We start from the raw sequence: 19,098 nt of genomic DNA on the forward strand, positions 1-19,098 counted from the left end.
AGAATAGAATTTTTGGGGCTCCCTATTTCAGAATTTTTGTTCATTACAAGAAGACAGTTGGTGTAAATAAATGATAAGGTCTACTTCCGTAGAACACCAAAATATCATATTCAATACGTTCTGCATGGTCAAAACATATTTTACATTCACAAAAAAGACACAGTAATATCCATTCCACCAGAATCCATTAGCCATGCAATGCAAATGGGATGAAACTGGGAAACTTCACCCCAGGATTAAACTCCAGACATTTATGAGGACCTCAAGGATATTTTAACGTAAACGTACAAAATCATGCTTCATCAGATTCTAGATTCCTTACGAGTGAAGAATTTCTTTTATGGCATGCAGTTCCTTGATTATATGTCCTGTTGCCATCCTACTCGATGGCATTTCCTGAGAGCAAGACAGCCCAAGTCTAAGCAGAGAAATCAGGCAATCAATCTTCAGTTTGTATGAATAATCATCTGTAGTCTGAAGCTCATTTTTTAGGTTCAAAGACAGCTGGGTGTCAATGACATCCATCACTCTACCACCAAGACCCAGCTTAACATACTGACGGATGCTCAATCCTCCTATGAATTCGCTATCAGTGGGCCTCTTCGCAGTTACCATTTCTAACACAAGAATTCCATAACTGTAGATATCTCCATAGGTCGATACCATGTTTCCAGCACCATATTCTGTTGCATAAGAACATTTGCGAAAAGTTAGAAAGTCGATAGCATCTAGCATTCAAAACATTATGGCAAAGTCATACAATAAAGGCAACTTCAATTAGAACAGATTGCTTCTGAAGTTTTTCTGCTAGCTATTCACATTATTTGAAAAAGCACATAGCAACAATAAAGGAAAAACAAGGAAACACAATGGGCTAACCTGGGGGTGCGTAACCAATTGTCCCCCTAAATCCCATTGAGCTCGTTGACTGTTGGAAATATGAGTTTGTCTCAACAAGAATCTTAGCAAGTCCGAAGTCTCCAACATGGGCCACCATCTCAGCATCTAAGAGCACATTGCTTGGTTTCAGATCACAATGTAAAACTGGTGCATGCCCATGGCAATGTAGTAATCCAATGCATCAGCCACATCAAGGAGTATAGTGACCCTCTGCAAAATACGTAAGTGCTTGGCTAGTTGGTCATTTGTGTCAGGATGCAGCCAGCCTTCTAAACAACCATTTGGCATGAAGCTATAAACAATTGCTTTGAACTCATTCCCTTTGTTGTCAATGCTTGAGCAGGCTGTAATTATCTTTACGAGATTTCGGTGCCATAGGTTTCGGAGTGCTTCACATTCAGTAATGAAACCCTTCAGCCCACCAGGAGTTTGAAGTTTTAGGACCTTAACAGCAGCAAGGCTTGTACTTTGACCAGCTTGGGCTCCTATATTTCCTTTGAATACTGTCCCAAATGCTCCAGAACCCAACAGATTTTTTGCCGAGAAACCATCTGTTGCTCTCACTAACTGTGGATACGAGATCAATGGGTGACCTTGCATGGACGTCGTGGAATAAATTTCTGTTGTGCTTTTGCGCCAACAAAGAAATACGCAGAGCAATGAAAGGATAACTATTGCTGCAGAAAGAGGAACAACAATAGGAATCACTAGAGATCTTTTCTTCCGTACTTGCGAAGAACATGGAGGCAAATGTAGATCACGTATGCCACCACAAAGTTGGGCATTGCCTTGGATTGAAATTGCAGTAGCATTCGCAAACATGCCAAAGTTCGGAACTTCCCCAACAAAGCTATTGAATGAAAGGTTTAGGTGATAGAGCATGCTAATGTTCCCAAGGAACATGGGAATCTGGCCTGACAAATTGTTTCTTGAGAGGTCAAGATTTTCTAGACCTTTGAGTTGATTGAGAAGTGAGGGAATTATCCCAGTTAAAATGTTGTTTTGGAGGTAGAGACTCTGAAGAAGTTGACATTCACCAAGGGTGGGAGGGATTTCACCTGAAAATTTATTTGATTCTGCATGAAATTCTACCAGATTTTTCAGGTTCCCTATTTCTTGTTGTATTGATCCCTCTAAGTTATTATGGGATAGATCAAAAATTCTTGATAGTGTTGGGATGTTGAATAATCCACTAGGTATTGATCCTGTGAAGTTATTGCTTGAAAGATCTAGGGCATTTAACTGTGTCAGGTTCCCAAATGTGATTGGTAATCTACCGCTGAAGGCATTTTTCCGGAGGGAAAAGTAATTTAATTCAGTAAGATTTCCTATGGTCCATGGAATTGGTCCGTGTATTTTATTTTCATCCACGATGAAGGTGCACAAGTTTTTAAGCTGATTCAAGGAAGAGGGAAGAGTTCCTGTGAGTAAGTTGTTATTGAGATAGAGACTTTGTAAGTTAATGATATTACCTATATCTTTAGGGATGCTTCCTGACATTTTGGTGTGGCCAAGGTAGAGAAACCATAACGAAGTGGAGAAATTGCAAAGTGAACTAGGGAGAACCCCCTCAAACTTGTTGAAACCCAATGCTAAAACTTGTAACTGGGAGCAATTTGTTAATGCAGTTATGAAATCTAAGTCTTTGGGCTCTTTGGCTTCAAGTAAATTTACCGCGAAATCTAGTCGAGAGAGATTTCTCAACCTTCCAATTTCTGGAGGAAAAATACCGCTGAAAATGTTAGCACTGAGCTGAAGTAGTGACATGCCAGAAGAATTAGCTATTGAAGATGGGATGTGTCCATCGAATTGGTTGAATTCCATGAATAACCTCTTGAGATTGGGAAGAGTACTAAATGCATTGGGAGGTATTATTCCCCTTAGCTTATTGTCTCCAATGGAGAACATTATTAGAGAGGAAATGTTCCAAATAGAAGCAGGGATCACACCAGTTAAACTATTAGATCCTAAGATGAGGAAAGATAAACGGTAAAACATTCCCAAAGATGATGGGATAGCTCCTGATAGTGTATTACCACCAAGACCGAGAAAGCGTAGGCTCGAGAGGTTACCAAGAGCCTGTGGGATCTCACCAGAAAATTTGTTTAATCGGAGAGACAAGAACCCGATCACTGGCAATTCTGCCAGCGATCCAGGGATCTGTCCAGACAGAACATTTTCACCAAGGTTCAATCTGAAAAGATTCTTCAAGCTGGCACCTATTTGGGTTGGGATCTCACCTTGGAGCTTGTTACCGCTTAAGTCAAGCATGGTGATGTTGGTGCATCCACCAAGATCAGCAGGAATGCTTCCTTGGAGAGAGTTGAGACTCAGGTTCAGCACCTGGAGCTTGGCAAGAAGTCCGAGCTCCGGGGGTATCTGACCTGTGAGGTGGTTATTGCCGAGGTCCAGCTCCCGGAGAAAGGATAGGTTGCCCAAGAATGGAGAGACAGGTCCAGCCAGGTTAGCAGACCTCAAGCGCAGCATGACAACCCTCTCGGGGTGTCGAAGGCTGCCACAGACGACTCCGGGCCAGCTGCAGTGGTGGCTGGAGGAGTTCCATGAGGCCATCAAGCCCTCAGATGAGCCTGTGGACAACATAGACTTGAAGGAGAGGAGTGAGAGCTCATCGTTCATCGTCACATTGCTGCTCCCTTGGGACACCAGAGCGTGAAAGCAGAGGAAAAAGAGCAAGAAGCAGAAAAATGTTATTGCACCCTCCATCAGGGAAGAGCGTGCATGCACAAGTTGAAGACTGCTTGTCCTTTGGTCCCAATGAGTTTAGTGCGATCGGATTGTATAAATAGAGATATGAAGGTTGACACTGTCCATCATCCGACCACAATACTGTAAACCTACTTGGAATATGATAACTAAGATAATAAGTTCAGGGGAAAACGGCAAGCAGCAACATATTGTGTATCGATAACGAGAATAGCAAACATAAAAAGAACATATTCTTCTATTGTATATTCATTCATATAGTATCTATCCATCATTTGGCAAAGTTGTACACATATCAAACACCAAAGACAAAAGGTCATAGAGTTAGAAAGCAATGAACTGCAGGTTCTGACCAGAAGCAGAAAGCTCACTTTGTACCAGATACTTATTGCAATATTACTATGTTCTCCTTTATAGGACTTGGTATTTTTCAGGATCTTGCTTACCCTACTTAGAAGCAGCGAGCTATCTCAAAGTCAGCAGGTCTGTTTTGTTTGCTAGTCCTCTTGCCGGCTTAAAGAAAATGATGCCTTGTTAATCTAGCTTGTGCTTCTGATATGATACAATATATGGGACAACAGAAACAATCAAACTACTTATAAAAAATAGAAGGGTTGGTATCCAGATGGGAGTGGGCAAAACCTATACTAAAGTTAAAGAATGTCATAGAACAATACTACATGCCAGCCATCGGCAGATGGTGTTTGTTGGTCTAGCTCTAATGTATAATTTATGGGACAGCAGAGACTGATAATGACTCGTAAAGGCTGTTATTCTCATTTACAGTACAGGATTTTTGCACTAGTTAGATATTAATTGGTTCATGTACCAGCACTACTTTTTACTCGACCCTCATGGTTAGATCACCGACCCTTCTCGGCTTAAAAGATGGGCGGTGAATCATATTAGTGGTCAGGTAAGCCTATGATTATCATCAACATGATCTCAAGTGAGGCTAGTTAATAGTCAGGTTCATCGATCCCAAATTTCTGAAAGCAAAGAATTCAAGAACACCTTGAATATTATATTAAGAGCTTGATTTAACATTCTTTTGCCCAGATCTTAGCATTTTAGCAAACTTTAAATTCTCTGAGTTGCAGAAATTGTATGATACTTCACCGCAAAAAAAGTTTGTACAAATAGATAGTAATGATGGTTGACCAGCGAGGTGGTTGTTGCTGATCAGGTCCAGGTCCTGGAGAAAGGATATGTTGCTTACCAGTCACACCTTCAAACACATCACTTGTTGATTTGGCACGAATCAGCGAAATGAGAACAAAAACGGAGTATATGACCCAAGATAATAGATGATAGTACAACATTCTCTTTAATTATGCAGTGTACGTATTTTTTTTAAGTTTATAGCAACACAGGGTTACTGTGCTAGTCATAATTACCAGATGAATAATTTTACAACAGCAGAAAACATAACCCCTCCCACCCAAATGACACCTGACCCTCGCATAATAAGCTGGTCAACAGCAGAAAACATTCAATAGTTGGCTCCTAAAATCCCACAACGACCGTCAGTTTAATATTTGATTTTTCTAAACTGACACAGTCATAGATTATTCAGAAGAATCCCAAATTCGGTATGTACGTGGTCCATTTTTACAGCTGTGGTCTCGAAGTTCTCAAGGATGCAGCACCATTACTAGAAATAATCTTTGCACCGCAGTAGGAGAATAATTGAGGGCACTGCAACGAAAGAAAGTGGGGAACCTCAGGGATCTAGCGCTTACCATCGATGCAAACCTTCTTCTGTTTTTGGCCCAGGACTGCGAGATCCAGCGACTCATCTTCTCCTTCCCGAAAGACTCGCCGTCAGGAGATTTGAAGTGGCATAAGCGTCCGCGACGATCCCCGCCTCCCCGGCCGCCTTCCCTACGCGCTGCCGCTCCTCCGGCCGTGGCATCGCGCCACAGTTACTAGGGCGAAGCGAGGAGAGGGGGAAAGGGAGCAGAGAAATTCGGTGACTGACAAGCGGATCCGCTGCTCGGGTAGGGCCATTCTTTTCAACTAGATAGTGGCCCGTCTGTTGTCGTGGGAATTTTCCAGTGTTAACACGAGTGAAATTAAGTTCAATCAAGGAGTATTCAAAATTAAAATTATATAACGAAATTAATATATTCTTTACTTCATATATGTCTAAAATTAACTAAAATTAATTAGAACATTATGTGAAAGTGTTCTTGTTTTATGTTTAAAACCCAATAAAACGTAAGAAAAGAAATATGTGACAAAATGATGTGGTACACAGAGAAAACTCCTTGTCCCCTCCTAAAAAGAAAAAAGGGATAGCTAGTGGGGATCTCCTATTTAAAATACAAAAGATTATAAGAGAGAGTCATGTGTTTATACACGCATTTAAGCACGGCGTATTGACAAATCATTCAATGGCCGGCGGCATCTTTGTTTTAGAGTAGAAACCATGAAATACATTTATTTATGCATGTTAACGTGGTGATAAAATATATGTTTAGGGTGTTCTGTTCGAATCCTACATTACAACATAGTGTTACTTAAAGTGTCTGCAAAAGATAAAAGAGCAACCTTGGAAGAGCGTGTCGATACAATGTCGGAGAACACAAGTAATGCAAGTCACGATGTAGTAGGTTGCTCACAGTCAGGTCCCGTGCTTCAGTCGCCTACGAGTCAGAGGGTTGTTTAAAAAAAAGATAAAATTGTCTATACCAATGCGAGTGTTGCTTCCCAAACACTACAAAGTTTGCGTGTGATTGGCATGCTTCTGCCTTAAAATTACATTATCAATTTCTCCAATATTCATTCAAGCATTTTGAAAATGATGTTGTTGTATATATGCATGGCATTCAGGTTAATCAACTAAATACCGACATTGTTATGCTTTATGTATTCTGACGGTGGCTTTGGTATGAACAGTTCACATGTTCAGTTCTGATATGGTGCATAAATCAGAAAAGTCAGTGTTGGTTCACAATGTACTCTGTCAGTTGTCACAGGAAAAATGCATAACTAGTGTTGGACATGCCTCTGTTCTGGTTTTCCAGTGCTCTTTGGTCATTATGTATTTCTGTTTTCTTCAATGTGTCGCTTGGATGAGCTTTGCATGAAGATGTAATTTATGTTCAACAGTTGGGACACGAGTCACTTTACTCAACTCTGTTTGCTCGAAATCTTTGCCGGAGAGATACGATTCAAATTTCTACTCCCTCCGTCTCATATTAAGTGACTCAAATTTGTTTAAATATGGATGGATCTATGCCTAAAAAACATCTAGATACATATAATAGAAAGTCACTTAATACGGAACGGAAAGAATATTTGGATCAGAGCCCCTCACACCTCTGCCGCCATCCCTTCCTACCCAACTCCAACAAAAGGCTTAAATTAACCACTGCGATATGCAGAGAAACGGATCGATTTAGAGCAAACACCATGGACTGAGGGTCAAAATGGAGTGTAAATTTACAATCATTCCGAGTAAAATGGAACAGAAATACTCCCTCCGTCAGTTAATTCGGGACCGAGGGAGTACAAGATTGGAAATTTTTGGGATCCCTAATTCAGGTTTTTCATTACAGCAAGACAATTGGGGTAGATAACTGATGAGGTCTATCACAATCGGTGGCGGTGATCCATCACATCCTCACCTCCTCATGCATATCATAGAAAAAAGAAAAAAGCTCACTTCCTTCTCCTGCAAGGTGATACTCCCTCCGTCCAACAAAGGATGTTTCAACTTTGATTAAATTTGAATGCATCTATACACTAAGTCATGTCTACATCAGGGGCGGAGGCAGGAAAAAAATATAGAAAGGGCCAGAATAGAAGGAATGATTTATTAGAGGGGGCCAACGCATACAAATGTGAAGCTTATAGAATGAAATTGCAAAGATTATACAGGGGCTTACTAAAAACGCCAAATCTTAGGGGGGCCCAAGGCCCAGGCTGGCTGGGTTGTGCCTCCGCCACTGGTCCACATACATACAAATTTAATCAAAGTTAAGACATCTTTTGTTGGACGGAGGGAGTATTGTTTATTACTACCGAATTGTGACAGCAGTTTTATAGTGTAATTTATCTATAGCAAGCAGTATAATTTATTTATTCTTAGCAACACACAGGTATTTAAATACTACTTCCGATCCTAAATTGTTGTCAAAATATTACATGTATCTAGACACTTTTAAGCATAGGTACATTCATATTTGGGCAAATTTGAGTCAAGAATTTAGGATCAGAGGGAGTAGTATTCAACAAAATTACTTATTGCACCCCATTCTGCATGGTCAAAAAATATTTTACAACCACAACAAACAGTCATGAGCAGGACCATTCCATCATCATGCATTAACCATGCAACGCAAATGGGTTGGAATTGGGAAACTTCACGCTGGGAATAAATTCGAGGCCTTTACAAGGACCTTATGGACATTTCATCATGAACATACAAAATCATGATTCATTGCATTATAGATTCCTTACAAGTGAAGAGTTTCTTTGATGGCATGCAGTTCCTTGATTATATCTCTTGTTGCCATCCTACTAGATGGCATTTCCTGAGAGCAAGACAAGCCAAGTCTGAGAAATCAGGCAATCAGTCTTCAGTTTGTACGAATAATCATCTGCAGTCTGAAGCTCATTTTCGAGGTTCAAAGACAGCTGGTTGTCAATGACATCCATCACACTACCACCAAGACCCAGCTCAACATACTGGCGGATGTTCAATCCTCCTATGAATTCGCTATCAGTGGGCCTCTTCGCAGTTACCGTTTCTAACACAAGAATTCCAGAACTATAGATATCTCCATAAGCCGATACCACGTTTCCAGCACCGTATTCTGTTGCATAAGAACATCTGCGAAAAGTTAGAATTTCTGTATCACCTAGCGATTAAAGTCGTAACATTATATATAAAGGCTACTTCGACTTCAACTAGTAGAGCAGATCGCTTCTGCAACTTTTCAGAAGCTTCTTTAATTAGCTGTATGCATTAGATAACAGCACAAAGAAACAATAAAGGTAAAACAAGAAAACACAATGGGCTAACCTGGGGGTGCATAACCCATTGTCCCTCTAAATCCCATTGAGCTCGTTTTGGCTGTTGGAAATATGAGCTTGTCTCAACAAGAATCTTTGCAAGTCCAAAGTCTCCAACATGGCCCACCAACTCAGCATCTAAGAGCACATTGCTTGGTTTGAGATCACAATGTAAAACCGGGCAATGTAGGTAATCCAACGCATTAGCCACATCAAGCAGTATAGTAACTCTCTCGAGGAGATTTAAGTGCTTGTCTGGTTGGTCATTTGTGTCAGGATGCAGCCAGCCTTCTAAAGTACCATTAGGCATGAAGTCAAACACAATTGCATTGAAATCATTCCCTCTGCTATCAATGCTTGAGCAAGCTGTGAGTATCTTGACAAGATTTTGGTGCCGTAGGTTTCTCAGTGTTTCGCATTCGGCAATGAAATTTGACAGGAGTTTAAAGTTTTAGTACTTCGACGGCAACAACACTTGTACTTTCACAAGCTTGGGCTCCTATATTTCCTTTGAATATGGTCCCAAATGCTCCAGAACCCAACATATTTGCTGTAGAGAAACTATCTGTTGCTCTCACTAACTGTGGATAAGAGATGAATGGGTGGCCTTGCATGGATGTTGTTGAAGGAAGTTTTGTTGTCCTTCCGCGTTGAGAAAGAAATATGCAGATCAGTGAAAAGATGACTACTGTTGCAACAAGAGGAACAACAGTAGGAATCAGTAGAGATCTTCTCTTGCTACTTGTGAAGAACATGGAGGCAAGTGTAAATCTGGTATGCCACCACAAAGTTTGTTGTTACCTGAATCGAGATCGCGGTAGCACTGGCAAAAACACCAAAATTTGGTACTTCCCCAACAAAGGCATTGAATGACAGATTTAGGTAATACAGCATGCTAATGTTACCAAGGAACTTGGGAATTTTGCCGGACAAATTGTTGGTTGAGAGATCAAGATTTTCTAGACCTTTCAGTTGACTCAGGAATGAGGGAATTCTACCAGTTAAAATGTTGTTTTGGAGGTAAAGATTTCTGAGAAGTTGACACTCACCAAGGGTGCTAGGGATTTCACCTGATAAATTATTAGAATATGCATGGAACTCTACAAGGTTTTTTAGATTCCCAATTTCTTGTGGTAGTGATCCCTCCAGGTTATTATTGGATAACTCCAAAATTTCAGAGAGTGTGGGGATGTTGAATATTTCTTTAGGAACTTGGCCTGTAAATTTATTAGACGAAAGTCCCAGTGCCAACAAATTTGTCATGTTGCCAAGTGTGCTTGGTATGCTACCGCTAAACGCATTTCGTCCAGATCAAAGTAATTTAGTTCTGTAAGATTTCCTATGGTCAATGGGATTGACCCACTGATTTTGTTGCTAAATGCAGAGAAAGATTGCAGATTCTGTAGCCTAGTGAAGGAAAATGGAAGAGTTCCAGTGAAATTGTTATTGCTAATGTCGAGATACTGTAGGTTGACGAGTTTACCTATATCAATAGGTAGGGGTATGCTCCCCGAAATTGCATTAACTGAAAGGGAGAGAAACGTTAGCAAACTGGAAAGATTGGAAAATGAATCAGGAAGGACTCCTCCAAACTTGTTAGCGCATAGGTCCAAAGTTTGTAACTGGGAGCAATTTGCCAATGCAGACAAGAATTCCCAATCTTTGGGCCCTTTTGCTTGAAGCAGATTGTTCGAGAGCTACAGCCAGTTGAGATTTCTCAAGCTTCCAAGCTCCGGAGGAACAACGCCACTAAAAAAGTTGAAACTAAGCTGAACTGTAGACACATCAGAAGCATTATCCAGTGAGGTGGGGATATAGCGGTGGAACTTATTGTTATCCATTGCTATGTACTGGAGGCGGGGGAGATTATTGAATGCATCAGGTGGTATAGTTCCACTAAGCATATTTTGCTGGACGGAGAATGCTGTTAGAGAGGAAATGTTCCAAATAGAAGCGGGGATCAAGCCGCTTGAATTGTTATATCTTAAGATGAGCCGAGATAAACTGGGCAACCGTCCCAAAGATGCAGGGATGGCACCTGACAGCATGTTGCCCCCAAGGTCAAGATGCCACAGGCCGGAGAGATTGCCAAGAGCAGATGGTATCTCACCGGACAACCTGTTGTTGCTCAGAGACAAGTATTCAATGGATAGTAAGTCTGCCAGAGATAGAGGGATCTCTCCAGACAAATCATTCTTTCGAAGTCCCAAACTTAGAAGGTTCTTCAAGGTGCCTACCTCGGCTGGTATCTCGCCATGGAGCTGGTTCTTGCTCAAGTCAAGCGCTGTGAGATTGGTGCATCCTCTCATGGTTGCAGGAATGCTTCCTTGGAGAGAGTTTGTGCTCAGGTTCAGCACCTGGAGCCTGACGAGGCGGCCGAGCTCCGGAGGTATCTGCCCGACAAGGCGGTTGTTGCCGAGGCTAAGATTCTTCAGGAAGGAAAGGTTGCCTAAGAATGGTGAGATGTGTCCTGACAGGTTGAAGGAGTCCACGAGCAGCGACACCACCCTCCCGGGTTGCCTTGCCGGCGGCTGCAAACAACTCCTGGCCAGCTGCTGTAGTGGCTTGAGGTGCTCCATGAGCCCAGCAAACCTCCTGGTGGACTTGACAGCATCGACTTGAAGGAGAGGAGCACAAGCTCGTCGGCTGTGCCATTGCTTCTCCTAGAAGACATTGGAGCTATGGAACAGAAGGACAACAGTGAGTGTCATTTGGGGCTAGAATTGTAGAATTCATTTTGAATTCTAGATACTATTCCCTCCGTTTGGGTTTATAAGACTCCTATTGAATTTGTGCCACACTTTGACCAACAATTATTCAAATTATATGGTTTTGTTGCACGGAATTGGTTACGTGAATTCAATGAGGCCTCTGAATTCAATTTGCAATTTCATGAAATCACACTACAACTAACTTCAAAATCCTCTCTAAAAGGCATCATTTCTCTAGAATTGTCTCTCCCTTTACAAATCCATGTGGTAGACAAACATGATTTTTGAACACATAATTCAAATTCAACCAAATGAAATCCTATCAAAAATTAGATTTCATTTCTAACAAATGAAATGAAAGGAGGGTTGTCAAACGAGCTAAAAATGGAATTCCTTTCTTCAATTAAAAAAGAAGGCAAATTGTTTGGTCCGTTTTAACTTTTAAGATCCTCATGATTAGTCAACATAAAAAAGATTTGCCACGAATGGAAATTGGCCTACATGTACATTTGAAATGTAATTTTCCATATGATTAACCCAAATTTCATGGAACCTCAAAAAGTAGTTAGGTTCAGCTCAACAATCCTTTGCCAGAAATTTTGAGCTGCAGCAATTTTCAGAGTTCAGGAATTGGAAAAAAAATTGCAAGCCAGAATGTTGAGGTGTTGAGGTGCATATATCATTCAGCACCAACAAAGCCGACATTCTTTAGAAAACCAATCTTAGCATGGCAGCAATGATCAGTTCACAGAAAGGATGTGAACTGTTAAGTGAAGGAGTGTTAAGTGAAGGAGTAGTAAGGCTCAGAATTTAAGTGCTTAGCGTACCCTTTGATCTGTTTGATGCATCCTTTTTTCTGGGTAGTTCATGACGAAGAACCCTGAAAACTCATCCCTGCACGTTGCCGCCTTGTGGGGTCCACCTCACTGATGCTGCCATTACTCCCTCATGCAGGTGGCAGCAATCGTGCTGGCTGTCGCCGTCTTCCAGCCACAGTGGCAGCATTCCCTATTTGTGGAAAGCAATTCATGGAAATGACCACTGACATGTTCCAACAGTTTTCAGTGACTACTGACTACAGTGAAGGGACTGCATCAACATTACAAGATAAAAGCCATCAACTGATGAAATCTAAAACCACAATAATATAGATGAACAATATACACTTTCTCTTATTCCTAACTGATTCATGTAAACTCCCGCTTTCCAGGCAGAAGCTTAGAAGTACTCAAGAACTCTTTAGGAGCTTGTGGACTTCAGTTTAACTTTTTAATCCTGAAGCTGCTTGGAGTCAAATCACACAAAAAAAGACTTTCTGAAGCAGCTTGCTAAGAAAACTACTGTTTCTAAGAAACTTGATCTGGTGTCAGCTAGATTGTTGCTGACTTTCCTGGATGAACATCACCAAACAGCTCTTAAATCAAGGAAAGTTTATACACAAAAATGTCTGCAATATACAGATGTATTATTGGCATGAAGACAACCACAAACAAAGATATGCTGGTAAACACAAACAAAGGGACGCTGGTAAACTATTGATGCATTATTCAACACACAGGTGGCTTTTTAAGTACAACAGATATCATACATTAAACGGCCGCTCAGAAAGTGTCGACACTGCAGAAATCAGAACAAGACTATTCGCAAAGAGGTTCAACAATATCCATGAACAGAAAATCACCGCACATAAATCTTTCCAACATAACTTCATGGTATGGATAAGAGAGACACTTTGATGGAATGCAGTTCCTTGATGATATCTCCAGTTGACATTCTACTCGATGGAATTTCCTGAGAGCAAGATATACCAAGTCTAAGCAGTGAAGCACTGCAATCGATCTTCTTTCTGTAAGGAGAATCATCCGTGGTCTGAAGTGCATTCTCGAGGTCCAATGAAAGCCGCAAGTCAATAACCTCTGACGTTCTGTCATCTAGACTCAGCTCAACATATTCACGAAGGGATAATCCTTGTCTGGATCCACTATCAGTGGGCCTTTTCCCAGTTACTGTTTCCAAAACTAGAATTCCATAACTGAAAATATCTCCATTCGTTGATACCATGTTTCCAGCGCCATACTCTGTTGCATTAAACAATTATGAAGTGCATTAATGTGCATATTTACAAATAACATGTACTTCCTCCGTCCAACAAAGGATGTCTCAACTTTGAATAAATTTGAATGCATCAATACACTGAGTCATGTCTAGATACATCCAAATTTTGACAAATTTGAGACATCTTTTGTTGGACGGAGTGAGTATGATTTTAGACAACCGGACAGAAATAAAGGCATAATTTTTTTTTATGTCTTGCACAAATCCCCCATGATGTTCTAGAACAGGGTATGTCTTCTTAGATAACTAAACAAAGTAGCAATACAAAAAACAAGAAAAATATCAAGTATTAGGCTAACCTGATGCAGCATAACCAATTGTCCCTCTAAATCCCATTGAGCTCGTCGACTGCTGTGGGTATGAGCTTCCATCAATAAAAATCCTAGCAAGTCCAAAATCTCCAACATGGGCTACCATATCAACATCTAAAAGCACATTGCTTGACTTAACATCACAATGTGCAATAGGTGCAGGGCCTTGGTTATGAAGATAGTCCAATGCATAAGCCACGTCGAGTAGTATGGTCACTCTTTCAAGGAGATCCAAATGCCTCTGCTCTGCTTGGTCATCTTTGTCAGCATGTAGCCAACCTTCTAAGGTACCATTCGGCATGAATTCATATACAATTGCTCTGAAATCGTTCCCGCTAGTATCAATGCTTGAGCAAACTGTAATTATCTTGACGAGATTCCGATGCCGTATATTTCGCAGTGCTTCACATTCAGCAGTAAAACTCTTGAGTGCCATGGGATTTTGAAGTTTCAATACCTTCACAGCAACAAAACTTGCACTTTCACCTGGTTGAGTTAACTCTCCTTTGTATACAGACCCAAATGATCCAGAACCCAACAAGTTGCTTGTCAAGAAACCATGTCGCTTTTACCAACTGTGAATACGAGATCAATGGGTGGCCTTGCACGGATGTTGCTGGAGAGATCTTTACTATCCATTTTAGTAATCTGTGAACTTACTGAACTCCAATACAATCAGGAAATAAAAAAGTATATTTACATGTTTTGGAAAATGTTGAACCATTGGTTAATGAAAATAAAGCCTAGTTTGGACTAGATAGTTTACATACTAGCTAAATACTGGTGCATTGCTACGGATTATTTTTATTGCATAAGCTCAAACGTTTCTGCGTATTCATTAACTTTGTGCAAAACAAATAATATATCATGTAAAAGCATGGCAACTCAAGACATAATCTTGATGAGGGTAAATGGACCCCCACAAACTCAAATCTTTATAAGAGAAAAGATAAAGAATATATGTATATGTTAACGAGTTCTCCTTTCTCTGACTTCTCTTTGTTAGATACTGTAATCAGGGGCTTGCTTACTGTACTACTAGCGAAGTAGCGAGCCATATGAAAGTAAGCAAGTCATCGTTGGTCATCTTGCCGGCCTTTGACAGATGATGTTATGTTGATCTTGTCGTGCCAAAGTCAGTAAGGCATCAGTCGCTACTCTCTAGTCATCTTGCCAGCCTTTGACAGATGATGTTATGTTGATCTGGTCATTGTAATGGTTTTTCTATTTCTGATGAGATCACTGTCAACTGTCATGCTAGGTTGTGACTAGGTCTCTACCTTAACGTTCTCACAATTGGATGGTCAATCTTTGTCAGCTTATAAGATATTAAGATTGTCAAACTTTTTATTTTATTTTATTTTATTTTGCGAGCGAGATTGTCACCTGGTGCGAAACAACTCCATATGTCACCTGGTGCTCGCATAACTAGATCGACATCAGATTCAACTGAAACACATAAACAGTATGTATTACATCGTCCTAACATAACTGAATCCCAAATTTTCTAGGAGCAGGAGTAGTTTGTTTCAGAGCACAAAACGATGCGGCACTAAAATTCCAAATCTTGGCCTCGCAGTAGCGAGTAGTTATCGGAAAGATAGAGAGGTATACAATGCACGGCAGGGCTGCACTAAAAGACAGTGGCCCAGAAATTACCATGGATGCAAATCTTCTTCTTCGCGTGAACGGCCAAATCCAGCGGATTTATCCTCTCAGTCCATAAGGCTCCCCTCATCAACTGCGGCATACGGAGCCTCCATGCCAACACCTTTTCTCTCCCCCCACCCCCCTACGCGCCGCCGGTTCGGCCACGTCGCCGCGGCCGTGCCATCGCCACCACCACGCCTTTTTGCGGCGAAGTAAGGAATAGGGGAAGCATGAACAAGGAAATGGGAGAGGCCACTGGAAAGCGGGTCCCACCTTCCGGGTGACCAGTATAGCTGGCCAACGGGCAGGCCCGGCCCGGCACGGCCCAGGCCCGTGAGGCCCACCTATAAACGGGCCGTGTCGTACCGGCCCGTTCCATCTTAACCCCAGCCAAGGCACGGCACACGAGCCCGGTCGGGCCGGCCCAGGCCCGTTTAGCACGGTGGGCCTCACCGTTGGCAGCGGTCCAGTTGCAGCCCAGTTAATTTTTTCCGACCAAATATACAAAAAGCCCGCACACTAGTATTAGTCACAAAACATCACATGGCGGGCTCCGCAAATATTTTGTGTGTCCTGATTTCCCTCTCGTGGGCCGTGCCGTGCCGGCCCGCGGGCTCGAGGCTGAGGCCCAGGCATGGCCCAAGACGGGTCACGGGCCGGCACGGCCCGTTTATAATCATGCCGGGCCGAGCACGTAACGGGCTTGGCATGGCGGGCTCGCGGGCTTTTTCAAAAAGCCCGGCCCGTTGGCCAGCTATAGTGACCAGTACTTCAACACATGTGGATTTATCAATTTACTCTAACCTAGAAGTTCAAATTTATTAATCGGTATACGTCATGTTCTATGGACGTTTGTGATTTTTTGCTTTCTTTTCTTTTTTTTACCTTGTGTGCATCTTAACATGCCGCTGAGTATCAAATCCTTGTCTCCGGTCTGCAAGTAGGGGAAATATCCAGTGAAAACTCTCATCTGGTGAAAACCTGAAAACTCTCGCTGTGAACCGTTGGATCGGGAATGTATGGCTCAGATCGAAGGTGGGATTGAAATCAGCCACTTAAACGTACACTTGCGCAAAACCACCTCCTTTTACGTAGAAACTCGGTAACGATTAGGCAGCTGGAAAATGATTCGTCTTCTCCAATCCGTTCTAATCGACCATGGAGCTACGTCTGCCTCCAATCACCGACGCTGGCCCTCTGCCGCCTACCTCTCCGACAACCCCCACAACGTTGCGCCCTCAGACGGCGCGTGTCCAACGCTCATGTTTTCCTGCCCTCTGCCGTCTATGTTCAGGCATACCCGGACCTCCTACGGCCACGTTCGGGAGTGACCGCCCTTCAGAACACACTTCACTGCCGCTCGTCCTAAGAAACACCGTCAGCGGATCTCTGCGGCTCTGCCCCCTTCCGTGCACCTGCCTCCTAGCAGCAACCAGCAGTACACAGCTACGCACTGGAATTCATTGATTCAAATTGATAACTGCAATGGTTTATAAGATCTGGCCTCAGGTTAAGGAGAATTCTACTCTAGAGCACACGAATTTGTTGGCGATAGCCGTTCCTCCCATCCACCCTCACATCTATCCAGTTCATTGTTCTTCCGTTCCAAGCCAAAATTACAAGCCGGTCGGTCCAACAGAATGTAAAGAGCTATTACATGGTCTCACTGGACCCAATCTTGGCTAGCAAGCCAGGCCGGTAAGCGTTTCCATCTCTTGGGCCGCGGTGCCGGCCCAGTTGTCTCCACCTCCTGTTCCTTGGCGTCGCCTGGTGGAGAAGGGTTGCTGACATCCCCCCCTCCTTGAGACCCAGCTTGACCCCGAGCTAGAGCGAATGGAAAGCGTTGATGGAGATCGAGCAAATCTTCCCAAGTGCTGCATTCCTTCGGTGAATTGCTCCATTGAACCAGCACCTGAGGAAGAGAAGAAGCACCACGCGAACGCACACGGCGACGCAGTACCCGCACAGGAAACTGAAGCAGATCATCAACAGTGGGAAGCATTGGTGTTACCTGATCAGTAGGACGAAGAGCAGCTTTCAGTTGGGAAACATGAAACACGGGATGAATCCAACTCCCAACTGGCAACTGCAAACGATAAGCCACATGGCCAATGAGTTCTTCAACCAAGAAGGGCCCATAATATTTGAAGAGAAGCTTATGGTTAGCCCGAGGTGCAACTGAAGGCTGAACATAAGGTTGAAGTTTCAGATAAACACTGTCACCAATCTGAAATTGATGCTCCTGACGCTTCTTATCAGCCTGATGAGTCATACGCTGTTGGGCACACAGCAAATGTTGACGAACAGAAGCTAGAAGGACTGTGCGATTCTCCAACCAACGAGCCAGATCAGGGGAAGCAATAGTATCCACAGGAGTAAGACCAAAGGAACGAGGCTGCTGGCCATAAACGACTTCAAAGGGTGTTTTACCCAGAGAAGCATGCCAATTGGTGTTGTACCAATACTCACACAAGGATAACCACTTAGACCACTGAGATAGATGAGCAGAAATGAAGCAGCGTAAATAGCACTCAACAGATTGATTCACTCGCTCGGATTGCCCGTCAGTTTGGGGATGATAAGCAGAACTAAGCTTCAAATCAGTACCAAGATGGCGAAAAAATTCTTGCCAAAAAAGTCTTGTAAAAATAGGATCTCGGTCAGACACAATGGTTGTAGGCATACCATGCAAACGATAGTAGTGATCCAGAAAAACCTCAGCGATGCGTTTAGCAGTATAAGGATGTCTTACAAGAATGAAATGGCTATACTTAGAGAATTTATCCACAATCACCAGAATGCAATTGTACCCATGAGAAGAAGGCAAACCTTTGATGAAGTCCATGGTAATAAGCTCCCAAGCACCAGTAGGAATAGGAAGAGGCTGTAACTTACCAGGATAGAGTGTGCGTTCAGGTTTAGCACGCTGACAGACGTCACAGGTCTGAACAAATTGCTTAACCTGCTGCTTCAGACCAGTCCAAGAGAATAAGTGTTTAAGGCGTTGATAAGTGACAGGCAGGTCGGAATGACTCCCAACTGGACTAGCATGGAAAGCTTGAATGATCTTCAATTGGAGAGCAGGAGTAGCAGCAAGCCAAATACGCCCCTTTTTGCGAATAAGACCATTGTGGAGATGATAAGGAGTAGAGGACAGGGGTAGCTTTTCCCCATCCTTGCCCTGAGACGAAGCTGGAGGAGGCTTGCGAGGCGGCGAATCGTCCAGGCCGGCAAGCTTGTCCAGATCCAGGCGCAAATCACCAATATCGGCACTAAAATGGGTACGCAAAGTCTCGATCCGGTTGGCGGCGGAGTTGATCTTCTGAGTTGCGTCGGTCACCAGGGTGGTCACCGCCTTGAGGATGTTGTCTTGTTGCTCCTTCAACTTCTGGACGAAGTGGCCGGAGATTTCGACCTTGAGCAAATCGTACACGGCCTTCTCGGCGGCCGTAAGCTTGTCCATGACCGCTGCGCGCCGTCCTGCGGCGAAGCGGGTGAAGTGGGGGTGCCCGGGAAGGTCCAGATCGAGGAGGCTCTGATACCAGATGTAAGATCTGGCCTCAGGTTAAGGGGAATTCTACTCTAGAGCACAACTATCCAGTTCATTGTTCTTCCGTTCCAAGCCAAAATTACAAGCCGGTCGGTCCAACAGAATGTAAAGAGCT

The 19,098-nt window shown here is 42.8% G+C and overlaps 1 protein-coding gene and 2 pseudogenes across 1 annotated transcript; all 3 read right to left on the reverse strand.

The window, feature by feature from the left end:
• Positions 1-5,622, reverse strand: LOC100845216 (annotated as a pseudogene).
• Positions 5,623-8,087: 2,465 nt separating this feature from the next.
• On the reverse strand, positions 8,088-11,320 carry LOC100845518 (annotated as a pseudogene).
• Positions 11,321-12,935: 1,615 nt separating this feature from the next.
• LOC100846128 (receptor kinase-like protein Xa21) lies at positions 12,936-18,896 on the reverse strand. Its single transcript, XM_010239328.2, has 4 exons — positions 18,228-18,896; positions 17,445-17,708; positions 13,772-14,348; positions 12,936-13,435 (listed from the first exon to the last, which is right to left on the reverse strand). The coding sequence occupies exons 1-4, from the start codon at positions 18,894-18,896 to the stop codon at positions 13,065-13,067; spliced, it is 1,881 nt and encodes a 626-aa protein (XP_010237630.2). The 3' UTR covers positions 12,936-13,064.
• Positions 18,897-19,098: the final 202 nt, after the last annotated feature.

Source organism: Brachypodium distachyon, chromosome 4, assembly GCF_000005505.3.
Source record: "Brachypodium distachyon strain Bd21 chromosome 4, Brachypodium_distachyon_v3.0, whole genome shotgun sequence".
NCBI classification, from domain to species: Eukaryota; Viridiplantae; Streptophyta; class Magnoliopsida; order Poales; family Poaceae; genus Brachypodium; species Brachypodium distachyon.